Below are 21,182 nucleotides of genomic sequence, written 5' to 3'. Positions count from 1 at the left end.
ACCTTCAATTAAAATATTTAGGGGTGATTAGAGTATTGAGTAATTTCATCCATAAATGATTAAATCGAATAAAATTAGCTTAAATAAGCTTAAATATTGCATTACATTCTCTTATTCTACTCGTATTTTTCTTATTCAACACATTCCAAACTACCTCCATTAATAATATTTTAAGTAAGAATTAAAATATTTAAATAAAATATTAACATTGATTAAATATTGTATTATTAAATGTTCTTTTATTATACTTAAAATAGTAATTTCATTATAATAATTACTTAATCTTTAATTTACAACAAAAAATATTCCAAAAATTTACTCTATCTTCATAAATACTAATACATTAGTAAATTAATGTATACTACTATTTTATTTTATTATAGTAATTTTATAAAGTGAACAAGGTTTCAGTAATTTGGTTTGATTTTTGTTGCGACTGCGACCCCACGAGGCCACGACCACGTAAATTTAAATTGGATACATTTTAAACCAAAGATTTTTGTTCCGTATCTAAACTAAACTACACTTCATAAAATTCATTCTCAATTTTTGGATTATCAACTCAAAGATGGCATATGCAGCCGTTCATTCTCTTGCCCAAACCCAAACCACTGCAGAAATCATCTTCCTTAATCCCGTTTCTGATAGCAAAAAACACCAAATTAGATCCATCTATGAACCATTCATTTCCTTGAAAGAGTTTCTGGAAGAATTCCCCGATGAGACGCCCAGCAATTTGTATGATCGTATCAAGCAAGCTGCGCGTGAAGCAGAACCCATTATTGTATCTATCATATCGGAGGAAAATCAACCGCAGTGCTGTGCCGCTTTAGCAGGAAAATCCAAATTAAAACGCCAAGTGAAAATGATTACCAATCAGTGTGGAGGTGAGGAACATGAAGCAGAATAAAGCTGCCACAATCAAAGATGCTGAGCAAATTGGTGCTTCTTCTTCTGCAGCAGGTTTGCCATCTATCGACTCTATGGTTGGTTTACATGAAGATTTGATAGCAATGAAGTCTCGATTGTGTGAAGAATCGCCCAATTTACAAGTTATCCCTATTTGTGGTATGGGTGGTATAGGCAAGACCACTCTTGCAAAAATTGTTTATGATGATCCACTGACCCGGCAGCATTTTGATATTCGTGTTTAGGTGGATTGGTTGGGGAAAAAGTGTTCAAAATCTTGAAATGTAGACGGTATCTCATCATAATGGATGATATTTGGAGTGTGGAGGCTTGGGATGAGATAAGAGCTATACTTCCCGATGATGGTAATGGAAGTCGAGTCATGCTAACCACGAGACTAACCGATGTTGCTGCTTATCCCGACCCTTGTAGCCCTCTTCACGAGATGCGTTTAATGGATGAAAATCAAAGTTGTCATCTGCTCCGGAAGAAGGTGTTTGGTCACCAAGATTGTCCTCTGGAATTGGAGAGAATTGTGGAGGAGATTGCAAGGAACTGTAGAGGACTTCCTCTTGCAGTTGTCGTTGTTGCGGGAATGCTATCTGCAGTCGGAGAGAATCTAGCTTCGTGGAAGGCTATTGCAGAAGATGTAAGATCAGCTGTTACTTCAAAGGGACAGTTTGAGAATATATTGTCTCTGAGTTACACTAACTTGCCTCATTATCTGAGGCCATGTTTCTTGTACATGGGAATGTTTCCCGAAGATCATGAGATCCGTGTCTCAAAACTCATACTATTATGGGTAGCTGAGAACTTTGTGAGATGTCCCAATGGATCCAAAAGCTTAGAAGAAGAGGCAAAAGAGTGTTTGGAGGATCTCATCAGACGAAATCTTGTTTTGGTTAACAAAAGGAAGTTTGATGGCGAGATCAAAAGTTGCAGCCTCCATGATCTAATGCGAGATTTGTGTGTAAGAAAAGCGCATGAAGGGAAGTTCTTTTTGGATTTTAGGGGTTGGCATGATAGGAGGTATTTTCCTCTTGCAATCAGAGAAAATCAGCATCGTGTAAGTGTTTCTCCTTCGGGTTTACCATACCTTTCTAAAATAGATAGCTTAACCATCCACACAATTTTGTGCTTCCATGGAAGATCTATAGCACATATGTTGGAAAGATTTAGATTGCTGAGGGTATTGGATCTAGGGGATGTGTATGTGAGATCACTGCCATATGAACTATTTGACCTATTACATCTAGTATACCTTGCTATGTACTATCTTGGAAGGATACCTGCAGCAATTTCAATGCTTCATAATCTCCAAACTTTAACCCTTCATTCAATGAATGCATGGAGACATTTTAAAGCTCATTGGGATTGTTTGCCCCAGGAAATCTGGACCTTGCCTCAATTAAGACATCTTGTCTTCTATGGAAGGCTACCTGATCCTGAAGAAAGAACAACTTCTAGTCTAGAAAACCTCCAAACACTTTTTCTAAGTTCACATGCCATATGTAGTGAAAGGATTTTGAGAATGATCCCAAACCTAAGGAAATTAGAAATTTATTGTTCTGGGTGTCATCCGGGCCAGAGTTTCTTGAACAATCTGGTACTTCTGCATCAACTCGTAGATTTGAAACTTCATTCATCTTTGCGCAATGAAATTTTCCCAAAGGACATGTTCACTTTTCCTAAGACGCTGAAAACGCTGACGTTAAGTCGCGTGCCTCTTCCTTGGGAGGAGCTGACTGTTGTTGGTTCATTGCCAAATCTTCGGATGCTCAAACTAACTCACTGGGCTTGCAAAGGCGACACATGGGAAACGACTGAAGGAGAGTTGACTCAGCTGGAATTTCTGTTGATAGAAAAGTCTGGTCTCAAGCTTTGGATAACTGAAAGTAGCCATTTCCCAATGCTCAAGTGTCTAGTGCTCGATGACTGTTGGGAGCTCTCTGAAGTGCCCGAAGGTATTGGAGAAATTCCAACACTTGAACTGATTGAGGTGAAGGGAATAGTGAGAATGTCGCTCGTGGAGTCGGCCAAGAGGATTCTGGAGGAGCAAAAAGAATGGGGCAATGATAACTTGCTAGTTCGTTGCATGAATCGTCAATGACATGCTCTTCCCAGGTTTTTTGTGGATGGAAAAGATTAACTGCTGATCATGTATTTGCATACAAATCATTACTAAGTTAGGTCTGCAATTTTTTCTGACGTTTCAGGTGTTAGAGAAAATGGCAGAAAGAGAAGTCAATGCTCCAAGTGCCCAGTGGTGTTCCATGAATTGCAACTAAGAACAGGGGAATGATATGAGTTCGGTCCTAGCTAGGCCAGGTTAGAGCTTCGTAATATCACATAAAACTAAAACTTCTAATGATTTCTGCCACATTTAATACAGAAACTTATTTAATAGAATGATATAACAAAAATAAATACTAGCATTGATGAGAACCTCAATGCCAATATCGTTGATCTAACTGGTGAGTACGACGTGAATTGTACTTTCAGTGATCTTTTTGAATAAGTAGAAATAACGCTAGTTAGTTGACAACTTGATGTAGTTTTTATATAGGAAAAAAGAACCCTTTGATGAGAAGAATACAACAAAAATGCATGTTATTGGAAAATACAAAGTCGAAGAAACAAAGAAACAAAATCACACAAAACAATAGTTTTCAAGCATGTAGGGGTGTGTATAATTGAAGCTTTTAGGCATCGGGATTGGCAAGGAGGTAAGCTTCAATGGCCTTGAACATAGCCATGGCCTTCTCTTTTCCTTCCTTGATCTTCTCCTCACTAATCTCAGCATCACCCTTTGTGTTGTAGATGCTTCTGTTCATACAAATGCTTCCTCCATCTTCAGTTGGGACGATCTTCACATGATAAGTAACGGATTCAATAACTCCTCCAAGAACATCGCCCTCGATTATGCTGTAACTGTGGGTCAAGTTCTCCTTGTCGATGGCATCCACGCGGTGCTTCACGCTCTTTTATTGACTCCCTTCGCCAAAATGGATAAGCTTGATGGTCCCAACGCCACCATCCCCTTCCAAGATCTCGACATTCTTGATTGCCTGAGGCATGATCTTGGGGACGAGGGTGTCAACATCGAGCACCACGGCCTTAAAAATCTTAGCGGCCGGGATGGAGGAAGGGATCTCAATATCGTAAGTGATGGCACCCATGATTAGTTGAAGTAAAATGAGAAAAGGGAGTTATAAGTAAGAAGATTTGTGAAATGTGGCTTAGTGAGATGGGAAAATGAGAGAATATGAGCTCCCTATTTATAGCATAGAATCGAAGGTACTCTTTCTTAATTGCGTGGGCTTGAGTGTGTAACAACTAACAAGGAGTAGTAGAATAAAAATGTTTACGCTCTCTTTTGGTCGATAGTGTTAAATTAATGCGCATGGCGTGCCTATATTGACCATTCTTCGCATAGTTGCTGTAGAATATCTTATTCATTTCTTTAATTTTATATTTTTGGAGCGACTATTGTGATGTTACAACTTATTATTGTTTGGTAGGTACATATTCCATACATTATTTATACAGCTTGGCTACATTGTGTATGCTAAGAACGTTAACTATTTTATATGCATTCAAATGGGAAGGGCATGGCTTCACATTATGAATTCATTCCTTCATATGGGATCATAGCCAACATCATCTAGAATGTCAAATATTCCTACTAACTTTATTTTAATAGTTCATCCAATTGCATAATACTCCATCTGTTCTTTAAAAAATATGAACATTTAGTTTGACACGAGCTTTAATGCATAATTGAAAAAGTAAGAAAGAGATAGAAAGAAAAAGTTTTTAAAGTATTGTTAGTGGAGAATGAGTTTCATCTCGTTAGAGAGACATGAGTTTCCAAATTAGAAAGTTCATACTTTTTAAGGGACGGACTAAAATGAAATAGTCCATACTTTTCAGGGATGGAAGGAGTACTCCGTTTATCGGTAATTACACGTTATACTTTTTGGCCATTCAAGTTTAAAGAATACTGTGATAACCCCGTCATGAAAATAGCACCTAAGAAAATAATCAAAATAATTGACCAGAAATGTGCTGAAATTATTTTCTAGCTTGTATGTTTGTTACGCTAGTGATATTAAGCCAGAAACATGAAGTGTCAATTAGAATTACAGTGTTACTTATTTTTAATCTCATTAACTGTCATGCCAAAAATAAAAAAAAAATTGATCATTTCAAACCTACCCTTACTGTAATCAATGGAAGCAAAAAAACATTCATTTAGAAATCATCCTCAATTGAATCAATGACAGCAAAAAAACCCATCAAATATCATATACTGTTAAAAACCAATGTTCTCGCACTCCCATCAATAGCCCCTAAAAAATTAAAATCTTAACTCATGTGATTAAAAAAAAAAAATTTAGCTGCTTCACTTTCTTCAAATCTTAACAGCCAGGCTTTGCTCTTCTTCAAGAAGCTGATGAGTTTTTCGCCTGAAATAGTTGGCCCTCTTTCCTTCTTCAAATCGTTCACCAATTGCAGCTTCATCTTCAAGAACCTGCCTTAGATAATAAGTTATTTCCTTTTCTTTGTCGATTCGCAAATCTGCCAGAAAATAATCACAATTCAATGGACTAAGACGCCGACGACATTTTGGGTGTTCAGTCGGTTCAGATCTGTACTCGACACCACGTCTTTTTGTCAAACAGATTCAAATATTTCGTAAAATGTAACTACATAGCCAAATAACCAATGAAAGTTCTCTACACAAAAACAATGGATTCATTGGAGAAAGCTGTAGTGATAAGAAATATGGAATGCATAAGAGAATATTAGAAGGGCAAATATTGGAAAGATTTTTTTTTCTTGACACAGCAGAAAAATATCGGAGGGGTAGGCACCGAAAAGGTAACTGCTGTAAGTGGGAATAGATACATGGGCCTTGCTACTTTCACGGGCCCGACAGTAAGTACTCATATGTATCAAACGATAGAGTTTGACCAGAAACAAGCCATTTCCTGGGCAATACAGGAGTACCAAACGAACCCCAATAGAAAAGGTTAGTGAAATAAATTAATGATATTTGAGCATGCATGCATGCTTACTGCCGAGGATATGTTGAGGATCTCATTCTCATGGATCTTATAAAATAATTTCTGAAAATTTACGTGTTTTTTAGAAAATAAAAAATTGACTAGAATACAAATAGACAAATAGCATATCTATATCTAAAATAATTAAGCACGCTTCCTAGAGAGTATGGACCAAAATATAGCTCTTAATTGTTATTCCACTTTTTTATAGACGATGGCTTGCAACTCTCATTACTCCACTAATAAATCTAAACCTCAAATTATTTAATCGGTCAGCCTTACTCAAATTTTGAATATTGTGTGACTAATAGATTAATCAAACCCTTAAGTCTAGGAAAGGGTAAAGTATCGCGGTGAGAGAGCAAAGGATAATTCAAAATTCTCTAAATGAAGGGGCGAAATATATGATGAATGATGATAGCTAGTATTGTGATTTGATTTTCATTTCTCTATTTATAATATACTACTCCATTTGTCTTCTTATTATATTATACTACTCCATTTGTCTTCGAATAAGAGTCTCGTTTTTATTTTTTTTAAGTCTATTCACGAATAGGAATCCTGGTTCATTTTTACTATAAATGGTAATAGGTCTTTCATATTCCACTAACTTATATCATTCATATTTCTACTAACTTTTTTTAATCACTTTTCTTAACATTTATTAAAACTAGTATTACATATGTGCGATGCACAGATTAAAATATTTTTAAAAATTGTAAATAATTAATGTGTATTGGTGAAGAAATTTATGAACTGATAATTTTATATGAATGATTTACATCAAATCTTCAAAACAAAATCCATATTCACCTACTTTCTTTACTTTTCCAGTTTTGCATATATATTTTATATAAATTACCCTGTCAACTTATACTTTGTGTTATGCAATGTTCTAATCAACATTAGTACTTTAATTTTTATTTTAATTAAAAGAATATAAAATTTCTTTCTTTTTCATTTCTCATTTGATTTGTTTATACTTTATCCTATTATACATCAAAATTTATTTATTTAAATTGATAAATTTTCAAATAACACATACTTATTTAAGATATTAATTAGTTTAAATTAATACGGTGTATAAATTAAATAAAAAAATTAAGAAATCCCATAGCGTAACTAATTAATAAATATATAAACCAAGAGCAATAATATACTTGTGTAAATAATATATTCCATTAACAACTTTAGTAATCGGTTGATGAAACTCATGTATTGAAATATATAATTAAACTCATGTATTGAAATATATAACTAAACGAAGCTTTAACAAATAAAACCTAATGTATAAAATCGCGTCTCCATACCACAACGTCTTCTTCCAGAATTTTGCGTCCTCCCAGAAATTGATTCTTCCTTTATTGAACTTCCTCTAACATTGTCAAGGTATGTTGTTATTTTCTTATCAACATTTAACATAAGTGGATCCACTGGAAAGGGTGCTCTCAAAGGGATGGAAGCAAACATCCGTAACAGAAGCGCAGTGGTCTGGAGAACAACCACTGGATCTGGAGGACGCCCCCTTGCTCATTATATTAAATAAATTGGCTACATTCAAACCCCAAAAATATATGACTCCTTATACGAAAAATGAAACTGATCATTATAAAAGTAATATTACATGTACAAAGAAAATCATGAATAACAAAAGACCATCTGTTACGAACTCCAACAAAATAACTAAATTATGGAAATTTAGAAAACTTGATAAACTAAAGAAAAGGAATTTGTAAACTAATGAAAATTGCTTTTATTGAACCCTTAATTTTGAGTTAATCAAATGCTAGAGACAAAGAAACAACTGAATTCTTACCTTGATTTGACAAACATGAAGTTAATGTGGTCGCTTGCATTAGAAATGAATGGGTGTGTGAGTGAGAAAGAGGATCGATGATAATGGAACACTATTCTTTTTGTACGATTTCTACTAAACCAAGATAAAATATTTCGACCCAATCTGCATAAATTAATTATTTTCTCAATATCTAATTATATTGTCTGCATATTTATATGCAGTAGTACTAACTATACCACTAATCCACTAATTATAAAAACTAAATAACCAACTTTTATCCACTAATTATGAAACTAATGTATCACAATCCAAGTAGCTATATATAATGACATTCATGTAAATATCTAATATTTACTATATTACAATACAGTTTAAAAAAAAAATAGTTATATTTAAATAATAATATCTATTTTAAAAAGACATTTCCCTAAATACCCTCAAAACTCTCCTTATTTTCCTAAATACCCCAAAACTCCCCTTTTATATATTGTATAAATTCTTATCAGAAAAAAATATAACTCCCAATGGCAAACAAATGGAGTAATAGGTTGATGCACTTTTTATTAATACTAAAAATACCTGCAAGTATACAAGGTAGATCTAGTATAGCTAAAAGTCTGTACTGGGATATCGAACATGAGGAATAAATTTACAGACTGTCTACCACATACTCAGTCTCATATACTATTTGGATACACACTTGAGACTTGATTAAACTAAGAAAAACAGAAAATAAAAGCAAGTAAAGAAAGCTATTAAATGAAAACAGTGAAACAACTTCACAGTTTGCAGTTAACTTGGTTTGAGAAAGCAGATGAGACAAGGGAATCCTAGGGTAGTGATTTCATCAACTCATTAGTAATTCTAACTATTTAGTTCTATGTTCATCCGACTCAAACTCTACTAGAGTTATTCCTATCGTGTATCAACACTCATGTCACAAATATTGCATTGATACATAAAATATAAACCACTCAAAGTCATCATCGATAAGAAATTAACAATAATCAAAGTAACAACCAAGCAGTTAAATATAAACCAAGGAATAATTAAAGTAAAATGAGTTCTGAACATTAAACAAAACAAAAAGAACTACATAGAGTCAATTACTTTCATCCCATATGATTGTATAAGTTTAGCTATCCATAGACAGATAATCTAAATAAATATAAGCAAAATAAGACATGTTCAATCTAACAAAAACTAGATAAAACCCGGAATAATTAATCTTGCTCTTGCTTGATCTCCCTTTAATTCTATGCTCCCTTGTAGAAGATGGAGGAATTTATGTGTAATGTAGGGGATAAAAATTAAGGCTCTAAGATTGGTGAATAATATGAATTAGGTTATGGGGTGTTTATAGGCTTGAAAAAGGTTTGGAGAAGGTAAATTTCGTGTCCCATAGTTAAGGAAAAGATTTGGCTTCACAAAATATCTTCTTTCCTTCTTTAAATTTCCGCCTAGAATTCTGCACTTGACAGCTTTGCGCGACTTTGGTAGAACAACCATAACTTTCTCCACATAACTCCGATTGAGATGATCTTGTTAACAACGCGAAACTCTTTCGAAGACGAAGATATTGACATATAGAATGCCCTGATCGGGATCACCGGAAAATTGAATTTGAACACAGGCTGTTGTGCGCGACCGGGCCCGGCGGGCCGCTGGACAGCTCCAGAACCCTCTGGACTCGTTGCGGTGACCGCTGGCATGGGTCCAGCGGGCCGCTGGGTTGCGCTTCAGTTCCAGCTTCCAGAGTTGACGTTTTTATGCCATTTTTCAGCACTATTTTGCATATTTCTCATAAAACACGTCAAAATATCAAAATGGATAAAATATGCAAATAATAGACATGTAATGCAACCTTGACACTCAAAATAGACCAAATAATGACCTTAAAACTGTGTAAAATCCGAGCGTATTATTGGTTTAGTTAGGGATCAAAATAAGTTATGGAATGGGTCTTTTTAATAAATTTCTAACTTGATTTAATTAATTATAAATTGATCAAAGGGTATTAGGAGATTAAGTAATATCATCATACCTACTTAGTCGTCCAAATATAGATTATCGAAATATGGACTCGTTTTCAAATTTGTCTAATCCCCGTGTTAAAGATATCCAATACTTATTGGTAAATCAAGTTTGTTGCTAACTCTATTTAATTCATTTCTTTGTCAGTAGAGCTAGAGTTTTGAATGCATTTCTGTAAGCTAGGTACAAAAAATTTCTTAGGAACAAGATTATTTTTGGCGCAGCGAGACCACGATTTTATGAAGTGACATTGTCACCTCTACATCGATTAGCACTACATAAGATAACAGGGATAAAATGTCCATCAATTAGAAAATATGTCTCGTTAATATATGAGAGGTTTATTAATACTAGCTATTTAAATTATAAAATTTGGTCAAATTCGATCAGATTCGTTCCACGAAGTTTAAAATTGGAATATTAAATTATGAATTATCATTTTTTTCTCAATTTTCCTATCAATATATAAAATGCTGTCTCCGAATGATATTCAAACATACGAATTTATTAAAATAAGTATTTTTTTCTTTTATTTTCTTTTAATTACTTTTTGTTCTTATTTTAATTAAAAATGCAAATTTGAATATCATATATACATTTAGTATATAAAAGGACAATTGAGAAAAATTGAAAATTGAAAATTTAATATTTAAATTTTAAATTTCATAGGATGAACCAAAATTTGACCGGATTTAAATAGCTATTAACTTAGGAAATTAATGAGATGTATTTACTGATCGATGGACATTTTATTTCATAATTATATAACGTGCCAACAAATGCTCAATAAGTAGAAAATTGGAAATAACATTAATCTCGTTGACACTGTATAAAAAATCAAAGAACCCTTTGATTAGAAGAAAACATCGAAAATAGGTACATGTTATTGGAAATGCAAAGTCGAAGAAACAAGAAACAAAATCACAAAAAATAGTAGTAGTTTTCAAACATGCATGATGGCAGTGTATAATTGAAGCTTTTAGGCATCAGGATTGGCAAGGAGGTAAGCCTCAATGGCCTTGAACATAGACATTGCCTTCTCCTTTCCTTCCTTAATCTTCTCCTCACTAATCTCAGCATCACCCTTTGTGTTGTAGATGCTTCTGTTCTTACACATGCTTCCTCCGTCTTCAGTTGAGACGATCTTCATGTTGGGATCTATGCCCGGTCAATGAACTTTGACCAATTATAATTTCAACGAGATATTTAATTTTGTGAAATTAAATAATATAGTGTCGATCTACGTTTGGAGTAGATGACCGTGGTATATTTATTTTCTCAAATCCGATTCCCGATGAGTGAGAAATAATGGATTAAAGTTGTGCAAAATTGCAAACTTAATGAGCTATAAGAGAAGCTTAGTGAATAATTAAGAGAGTTAATTATCCCACATTGGAAGTTACAACCTTATTAAACTAGTATTTAATAAGAAGGATTATTACATGGAATAATTATAGTGGACTAAGATGTCGGCTTTTTCCCTGTTTGGGGTTTTTTTTGGGTTTTCCCGAATCTTTTTTTGTAATTTCGATTGGGTTAGCTCTTGTTTTCCCTTCTTGTAAGTCCAAAAAACCCCAAAATCGAAAGACGGGGTCAACTTGCTTTTAAAAGGGATGGGCCCAAAAGCGAAACTAAAACTTTCGAAACTAAAATCACCTTTTTTTGGAGATGTCTTAAAATCCAACACCGGCTGCCACCAACCCCAACCACCGCCATCATCTCCTCCACCATGGGGGAACACCGGACCCCCTCAATGGCCCCTCCCCGGGTTTTTAGGGAACCCCCCCCGGGCCCCCGGTTGTTGGATCATCCTCTAGTGGGTGGGTTTGGGTTTCCCCCTTTTTTTAGGGGTTTCCCTTTTTGGATCCTTCAATGGATCGAGTTTTGGGGGCCCGGGTCCAACACAGTCCCCGGTTCCTTCGGATCGGTACGACCATGGCGGGCTCTGCCCCAACATGAATGGTGGGGGCCCCTATCCCCGCCCCTTTTGGCCTTCGGGGGAAACGGAAATTTGGGTTTTCCTTCCAAGGCCCAAGTGCGGCACCTTTGGCACCGAATGATGCCACCCGCCGAAAAACCCCCTAAATTTGGAGGGTGACTTGAGGTGGTATAAAAGATGTTTTTTAAAACCTTGCAACATTGGGCTTCCCCTTTTTCCTCCACCGAGCGGCATCCCTTGATCAAGAGACAAGTGTTGAGGTCATGGCGGACTATGAAGCATGGCGCAAAGGAGATTATCTTTGAAAAAATTTTATTCTAAGTGCATTAGATGATAATTTGTACAATGTATATCCTGTAACCACATAAAAGAGATGTGGGAAAGCAAAAGAAAAAAAATATATCGACAATGCCGTCGGTAGGGAAACTGTTGTAGTATCCAAATTCATGGACTACAAAATGGTCGACTCACATGGTCATGGAACAAGTTAAAGGTTCCAAATGATCACCCACGGACTCGCGGTTAAAGGGGATAAATTTTTGCCCGACAATTTTTGTTGGTGCATACTTATTGAAAACTCCTCCATTTGGGAAAAGGACTTAAGCCCCCTCAAGCACAAGCGAAAGAAGATGAGTCTTGAAGACTTGATCGTGGCTGCGCATTAAAAGCGGATGTCCCAAGATCGATAAAAAGGCTAAGGGCTTTACCCCAGCCCGGTCCCAAAACCAACTTGTTGGGGGGGAAACCCTCCAAAAAAAACGCCCCCGCCCAAATCAAAGGGGAAAAAGGGAAGGCCGGGGCCCACAACAAAAGAAATTTAAAGGGCGAGTGCTAAAAAGTGTGGAAAAATTGGCCATTTTGCCAAAAGCTCCCCCGCGAAAAGAAGAAGAAGCCGACGGGGGCCAGTCTTTGGAAGGAGTTAAAAGGGCTGGAAGGAAAAATGCCTTTTCCCCGGTGGCCCTTTTGAAGAAGTCAAACTTTGGGTTAAACAAGGGCGGGATACATCGACCCGGCGCCATGCTAAATTTTTTGTTTGATAGGAGAAAGTTTGCCTCCTACCCTTTGTTAAAGGGGGGAGGAAGATCAACATGGGAAATCAAGCATCATCCGAGGTCCTCGGCATTGGCAACGTGATTCTCATGATGCCCTTTAAAAAGATCCTTATCACTTTGAAGGATGTCCTTGCCCGGACATCTTAAAAACCCTAGTGTCGGGATCAATACTAGTTAAAAAGGGGGTTTTTAAACTTGTATTGATCGATAGGTTTGTTTGTCTTTTTGGGAAGTCCCGGGAAAAAGGTTATGGGGAAAAAACGGATTTTTCCAAGCTTAGTGTGGTTTCCGCCTTGTTCCAAAGCCTTTGGCTAACAACAATAATAAAGCACCCTTTTCCTCTTATTTGACCAGTCTTAAAATTTTTGGAATTGTAGGTTTGGGGCATGTAAATTCAAAAACCGTTAAAAGAAATTTGGGGAACTTAGATTTACTAAAAAACCAAATTTAAGTGGATGCCAAGACAAATGTGAAAATGTCTTGGGGTAAAATGACTAAGTTCCATTTCACTCAGTTGAAGGAAAAACAAAACCCCTTTAATTAATTCACAGGATGTATGTGATTTAAAAAATGGTGCAAACTAGAGGTGGTAAAAAATACTTTATCACTTTTATAGATGATTGCACAAAATATTGCTACATTTATCTTTTAAGAAGTAAAGATGAAGCAATTGAAGCGTTCAAAAATTATAAGAGCGAAATTGAGAATCAACTTGGTTGTAAAAAAAGGATTGAATGATAAAGGGGAGGGTATGTAGCCCCCTTTGAGGAGTTATGCAACCCAAATGGTATAATTCATCAAACAAGCGGCCCCAAATCCCAAAACTAATTTAGGAAGCAAAAAACAAACTCTAAAAGAGATGATGAATGCGTTGCTACTAAGTTGGGGTTACCCAGGAAAAGTGGGGGAGGGGATCTTGACGCCAAATATATCCCAAAAAAAATTCCACTGAAAAAGGGAAAAAAAATCACTCAAAGAATTGTGGAAAGGTAGGAAACCATCCCCCAAAAAACCTGAAAATGTGGGGGTGTTTGGCCAAGGGAAAGGGTTCCCCCCCCAAAGAAGTTACAATTGGCCCTAAAACGATTATTTATCTTCATTGGATATGCAAATTTTTTGGTAGTGCATATAGATTTGTTGTTCACAAAAAAAAAATATCGACTATTACGGTAGGAACAACAATTCGAGTCAAAGGGAAAACCGTATTTCTCAAAAATACATTTTCCCTTTCAAGGACAAAAAGAAATCCCAATCAATTCCGAGACAAAATTGAAAATGGGGCCACCCAGTTTAAAAACGGGGGATGAAGCCACTAATTTTAAAACCGCGGATGAAGAGCCCCCAAAACGCACAAGCGAAAAGAGGCTGATCCCCCTGATCGGTTTCTAAGACGTGGGGTTTGGGTTAGAACACCAAAAACATTTGGTCCGACTACATTGCTTTTATGATGGATGAAGAGCCAACGTCAATAAAAGTAGCCTTCGATGGCCAGGGGCGGGTTACATTGGAAAAGAAAAAGGTTTTTTGGGGAAATTGATTAAATTTTTCTAAACCCACACTTTAGTTGGTTAAATTTCCGAAGGTGCAAAACCTTTAGGGTGGAAAAGAGTGCTTAAAGAAAATTTAAGGCCGATGGGGCGATTTAAATTAAAGCCCGATTGGTAGTAAAGGGTTTTAAACAAAAGGAAAAGGGCATGACTTCTTTGATACCCATTCACTGTCGAGGGTTTTCATCTATCCGAGTGCTTTCTGTGATTCTTTCATTGCACAATCTTGAGATTCATCAAATGGATTTAAGGCTGCGTTTCTAAATGGTTTAACTAGAGGATGAAATCTATATGGAACAACCCCAAGGGTTTTAGTGCCGGGAAAAAAAGAAGGGGTTCAAACTGGTTAAGTCCTCATGGATTAAAACAAGGGGCCGTTGCAAAGGCACTTGAAGTTTGAAAAATTTATGTTATCAAATGGGTTCAAAATCAGCGAGTGTGACAAATGTGTCTATATTAAGGAAGCGATAGAAATGCCCTTATAGGGGTTTTCGTTGATGAAAATGTTAATCATGGGGAGTACTACTCAAGTGATTAACGAGACAAAAACCAAAATTTAAAAGAAACTTTGACATGAAAGACATGGGTCAACCGTGTAATTCTTGGAATGAAAATTCTAAGAACATCCGATGGAATCATCTTAACCCAATCTCATTATGTTGAGAAGATATTGAAAGAAATTCAATGCCTATGATGGGTGCCGGTTAAGACTCCAATTGAACTCAATGTTCACTTGAGCAAAAACAGGGAACCCGTTGCAAAAAGAATACAGGGTCATTGGGTGCCCTTATGCCCTTCTTTAAATTTTTCCCGGCCGGACATTGGGGTTTCCAAGTGGTGAACAAGTTGAGTCCTTACAATAAAGCAAAGAGCATTGGAGAGCTCTTGTAAGGGTTTTGAGATATCTAAAACATACTCAAAAACATGGGCTACAAAAAAGATACCCCCCGGGGACTTGAAAGATCTTGTGATGCGGAATTTGGGTATCCGACAATAAGGACTCACTTTCAACAAGTGGATACGTCTTTACTATTGGGGGTGGTCTTTGTCTCATGGGAAAACCACGAAACAGGAAATGTATAACCCGGGTTTAACTTGGAAAAGGGAAATTTATAGCTTTAGATAAGGGGGAAGAAAACCGAAAAAAGAACTTGCTGAGGATATTCCCGGGGTTTGGGGGCCGGGGCCTCCCCGGGGTTGATTCCTTTTTGGAAGGGAAAAACCCAAACTATCGGGAGGGGAAATAATGGCTTCTATAGGAAAGTCTCGACATATTGGGGGCGACATAATACCGTAAGACATTTGATCACAAGGGGGTGATTACAATTTATGTGAAGTCGATGAAATTTAAGGGGTCCGGTAACCAAAAGGGGTTTAAAAAGTGATCAAATGAATAAGTTGCTAGTGGGAATGGGTTTGAAAGTGTGGCCGCTTCAAATTACACACTTATGAATCCAAAGTGGTGTCTAAGGCCGCAAAGGACACAAAACGTGAGAACGGATGAGGTTGAGGTGTTTAAGTGTTTAAGTGTTAACACCATTGTCTCGGTGCACGCCGTGGGGGACCTTTTGTTCAAAGCATGGCTACTGGCCCCTTTTGTATCCCATGGCGTTGACTATGGAAAAGGGTTTAAAGCTAAAAGCTACCTATCCCTTTTGCTTATATACCTCTGAGGGGGTTTAGCTTGTGTGCATGCATTTGCATTTGGTTATTTCCCTCTGTGGGGGATTGTTGGAATCTAAAACCCCGGGCAATGAACACCAAAATTTTAATTTCCCGAGATTTTAATTTTGTGAAATTAAAAAAATTTTAGTGTAATTCGTTTGGGTAGATGGGCCCTTTGGATATTTATTTTCTCAAAATTTTTCCCATTCCCTTTTATGAAAATAATGGATTTAAAATTTTCAAAATTCAGAGCAATGACTATTTAGGAAAAGGGAAGGAAAAAAATTAAGAAAGTTAATTATCCCACATTGGAATTAAACCCTTTTTAAACTAGTTTTTTTAAAAAGAGGTTATTACATGGAATAATTATAGTGGACTAAGATGTTTTTAAAAGCCCCTACCCTTTTATGTTTTTCCCCCCGCCTCGCCCGGCCGCCCCCGGGGGCCCTGGGGGCCGGCCCCCCGCCTTTTAGGTATGGTATTTAAAAAATTTTTTGAGCAAAAGGGGAGAATAGAATCTTCTTGTATCGTAAAACTCTACAATCCCACAACCCCGGGGTTGGTATTATTGAAAAGTCGACGAATAGAATCACTTTTTATTATTACATTTTTGTTTGCTTGTGCATTTATAAGATGTTTTACAAACATTTAAATGCATAAGAAGTAAACAAAGTCTAAGTCTTTTGCTTAGTAGACCGGTTGTGGGCGTCTCCACTTTAAGGTAACACGGTTAGATCTATGCAATGCTTTGCAAAAGAAAAAGAAGAATTTCACAACCTAGATAGGCTTTGGCTACCTATCGTGAAAGGTTGCAATGTCACCCCATATTTCTAAGCCTTACCGAAATAAGATGATATTGGTGTGGTATAGGACTGAACGGATCTAAGCAAGACGTGCCTGATGCTATCTCCCGAAAGACTAGGTCTTGATAAAATACTATTTCTTAATCTACATATGTTAGCATTGAGCATACGGTATTGATTATGCAACCTTGACTTATCAAATGGTGCGGAGTTTTCGAACCCAATAATCATGATATATGGGGTAGTGGTGATTAATATCTAGCGGTGCTAGGTTTTGTATTATGTTGAAACGTGCGCGGGTGAGTCTCGTTTGATAATGTCCTCAAGAGGAGCTCGAACGAGGTTTTATTATTCGAAAACCGGCATTTGGGAGTTTTATCGCTCTATGAATAATAAATAAATGTTTTTGCTAAGTCCACTCTTGGAATTATTAAGATGTTAATTAATTAAGTCCATAGCAGACATTAATTAATTAATGGACATTTATATCTTAAGGGGGAAAATAAATAATAAACAAAGTGGAAACCCGATAACTTGTAATTTGGGATTTGGATGGGGAGAGTTAATATTACTTCGCTTCGTAATATTCCAATATAAGCTTGTATTAAATTGTGGGTTCAATTTAATTAGTAAAAAGCAAATTTGGGGGAGCCCATATCCAAAACCTTCCATAGATCCCCGTCTCCCAAAAAGGAACTTAATATAAATGGAGAATAAAGGAACGAAATCATTCATTATTATTACCATAATTTTCGTCCCCTTTACTAGAGAGTTCGAATTTCTCTCCTAATTGGAGAAGGATTTCTTATGTCTTCTTTATTCGAGTCCTAGTATTTTGATAAGATCACCCACCCGATATCGAGATACTTCGGGAAATAGAGAGAAGATCCGTGGTCTAGTATCGAAGATCATCACGTGAGAAGGCGCGAGCAATCGACGATTTTTTGGGAGAATCAAAATCGAACTCTAAACCGTAGAATTCATGTTTTAGGATTTACTTTCTTTGAGCATGAATTATTTGCGTTCTAGCATGCAATTCCCTTTTTTAACACGTGAATTGATTAATCGCATAATCGGTCAAATAGATCCTACGCCCTAATTTATTTGTTTTGTACAAGTTTTCCCCGTCAAGGGGCCCCAAACCCCAAAAATTGGTATCGACCATTTGCTCGATTATGTGGATTAATTTCATGTTATGTGAATTGCTTGAATGCATGTTTATATTCGTCGTGGTTTTGCCCTAACGATGAATTATGTATGCTACGTGAAAAATTATGTTAATGAAGCATTGCCTTTGATTAGTAATTAATTCAAGATACGTAATGGTTAAACCTATGTTATGATTACGTTGACTTCAACACATATGGTATCATTGCTTGATCAATTATATTTGCCTTACGAGAATTTGAATTCCAAGTCGCAAATCAAGAATTGTTGCGATTGCACATCAAGAATCCGCACCGCGGGACGGCTGCGGAGAATTGCTGCGGAGAGGTGTCGACGCAGCAGCGTCGGAGACCCCCGGGCAGCAGCGCCGGGGGCTGCAGAGACGACATCGCACAAGCGACGACGCAGCAGCAGCACCAGAGGCGTCGCAACAGCAAACAGCAACACCGGAGCAGCTGCGACACGGCGGCAGCGACGGCCGGAGATCTCGGGAGCAGCAGCAACGGTGGTTCGCGAGGCAGCAGCACCGTGACGCCAGAGACGTGACAGCAGCTCCAGTGGAGCGACGTGACGCAGCAGCGTCGGAGACGTCAGGGGTCGGTGGATGCGTGAGACAGAGAGGGAAGGCTAGCTTGATGCAGGCGGCGATGGCGGTTGAGTGGGAGCCCTCGTGGGCAGTTCCCGGCTCGAAAGACAGCGGTCTTCGTGAGCAGCCGGAGACGGAGCAGCAGCGACAGCAGCCCGGAGGAGCGACGCCGACGCAGCAGCGTTGGAGACGTCGGCCGCGAGCTCGCGAGACGAGTGGGAGCCCAGCAGCGGGTGCGGTTCGTGGGAGTAAGACGACGCAAGATTAGGGTTTCCTTATGCGTGATGTCGTTTGTCTCGTCTCACGACTTCGCTTCCCAATTTTGATTAGGATTTCCAAATCCTTGGGTTCAATTTCGGAAATAATTCAAGATTAATTTGGAAATAAGATTTGAATATATCTTTTGTGGATTTTATATATTATATAAGATTTGATTTTGTATCAAATCATGGATTAATTATAGATTTTATCCTTATTTTATGGATTTGTAGGGATTTAATTCCTAGACGAAAATCCTAGTTAAATTTGGATAATGACAATCTAATATTTATCTATATCCTATGGATTAATGTGGATTTATCCCTAGACGAATCCAATTTGGATTAAGATAATGATAATATTATTTTATTCTTATCCATGAGTTTATATAAATTTATTCATAGATAAATTCTAGAGGGTTTGGATAGTGATAATATAATATTTTATTCTTATCTTATAGATTTATATGGATTTGTTCCTAGATAAATCTTAGATAGATTTGAATAATTCTAATATAATATTATCTTATTCTATGGATTTATATGGATTTATTCCAAGATAAATCCTAGATGAATTAGGATAAATATTTATATTAATTTATTTTATCCTAGGGATTTGAATAGATTTAATTAAAGTTATCCTTATCTTTTGGGTCGTGCTCGTGCTCGTGCCCGTGCTCCGTGCTCGTGCCCGCGCCCGTGCTCGTGCCCGTGCCCGTGCCCCCGTGCCCGTGTCCTTGTCCTTGTCCTTGTCCTTGTCCTTGTCCTTGGATCTTGGAAATTGGTCTTTGGGTGGTCTTTGGGCTGTTCTTTGGGCCTGGTCGTGGGCTTGGTGCTTGGGCCTAGTTGCGGGCTTGGCCCAAGTCTAGGGTCTAGTTCTTTTTAGACCACCACCGTTTCCACGTCGAGCCAAGCGGATGCCACCTCGTCGGTATGATGCGGTAAGCCAATGTGGCTGACACGTGATAGTCACGTCGTGAACGAATCTAGAAGCTTCTAGACTCGGCCTCTCTAGCCTCGAGCGCGTAACGGCTTGTAACGCCCGAACGTTACAGCCGTAACCGCACGCCGTTACGGTCTAGCATTAATGACGGCCATTATAGCCGTTGACCCCTGCGTAGGACCGAGCCTATAAATAGGCTAGCCATTCTAGCATTCTAAAATCGAAACTAGAATCCACCCTGCATCATACACTCTCCTTCCTCTCGCATTGTTCTTCGTCGAAGCTCGCCTCTCCTCCATCCAAGTTCCGGAGCTCGTTGATAGCGGTGTTGCTTCACCGAGACGTAGCCGTTTTATCTTTGGGGACAAACGCCAATCCGAAGAGCACTACCGGGCGTATCTCGTCTTGCGAAAGAGGACTCGACTCGGCCATTTCCTCGTTTTACGCTTTATTTTGGTTTCGAATCCTCTTTTGTAATTTCGATTCGGTTAGCTCTTGTATTCCTTCTGTAAGTCCTAAAGCCAACAATTCACACGATAAGTAACGAATTCAATAACTCCTCCAAGAACATGCCCTCAATTATGTTGTAACCGTGGGGCAAGTTCTCCTTTTCGATAGCATCCACGCGGTGCTTCACACTCTTATATCGACTCCCTTCGCCAAAATGGATAAGCTTGATGGTCCCAATGCCACCATCTCCTTCCAAGATCTCGACGCTCTTGATTGCTTGAGGCATGATCTTGGGGACGAGGTGTCAACATCGAGCACCACGGCCTTAAAAATCTTTGCGGCCGAGATGGAGGAAGGATCTCAATATCGTAAGTGATAGCACCCATGATTAGTTGAAATACAATGAGAAAGGGAGTTATAAGTAGGAAGAGAAGATTTGTGTAATGGTTGTAAATGTTGCTCGTGAGATGGGAAAATGTGAGAATATTAGCTCCCTCCGTCCCACTTAAATGAAATATTTGGGAATCGGCACGAGATTTTATCCGGTGTTGTTTTGTGAGTTAATGGAGATAGAATAAAGTAAGAGAGATGAAAAAGTAGAACTAAGATTATTTTCATTTTAGAAAACGTTTCATATTTAATGAGACAATAAAAAAGGAAAACGTTTCATCGAGTAATTAACAAAGTTTACTCATTGTTTTTGGTGGAGAGTGTGAAACAAGTGTGGTGGCGTTCCAATGTTGACTAGTCTTCGCAAGTTGCGGTAGAGTCTCATCGTGAAGCGCAATTAAACCGAGAAGGGCACTTTTTGAGTGTAATGCCCCGCTTTTTCTATTTTTTGGTTGTTAGCATAAGAATATCAAATTTTTTTCTTTGTTTATTTTCGTTAATTAGAGGAGTATTGAACGTTTTATGGACGATTAAAAAGGAATTTCAATTGTAATACTTGTAATAACACCAAAC

At 37.5% G+C, this 21,182-nt stretch overlaps 1 protein-coding gene and 2 pseudogenes across 2 annotated transcripts; 1 reads left to right on the top strand and 2 right to left on the bottom strand.

Annotated features, from left to right (window-relative positions):
- The first annotated feature begins 523 nt into the window (after positions 1-523).
- Positions 524-4,398, top strand: LOC125190175 (putative late blight resistance protein homolog R1B-16). Of its 2 annotated transcripts, XR_007170864.1 has the most exons (4): positions 524-963; positions 1,155-3,033; positions 3,126-3,237; positions 3,730-4,398. XR_007170864.1 is itself a non-coding variant. In XM_048087390.1 (3 exons), exons 1-2 carry the CDS (start codon positions 897-899, stop codon positions 3,017-3,019), a joined length of 1,932 nt encoding a protein of 643 aa, XP_047943347.1. In that variant the 5' UTR covers positions 524-896; the 3' UTR covers positions 3,020-3,033; positions 3,126-3,238. The 2 variants fall into 2 exon arrangements, 1 of the variants encoding a protein (XP_047943347.1); XM_048087390.1 differs by lacking the exon at positions 3,730-4,398 and having other exon boundaries at positions 3,126-3,238.
- LOC125190176 lies at positions 3,494-4,088 on the bottom strand (annotated as a pseudogene).
- A 6,391-nt stretch (positions 4,399-10,789) lies between the features above and the next one.
- LOC125186031 lies at positions 10,790-20,605 on the bottom strand (annotated as a pseudogene).
- Between the last annotated feature and the right edge of the window lie 577 nt (positions 20,606-21,182).

Source organism: Salvia hispanica, chromosome 5 (genome assembly GCF_023119035.1).
Source record: "Salvia hispanica cultivar TCC Black 2014 chromosome 5, UniMelb_Shisp_WGS_1.0, whole genome shotgun sequence".
Taxonomy (NCBI): Eukaryota; Viridiplantae; Streptophyta; class Magnoliopsida; order Lamiales; family Lamiaceae; genus Salvia; species Salvia hispanica.
This window is presented reverse-complemented; position numbering and strand designations above follow the sequence as displayed.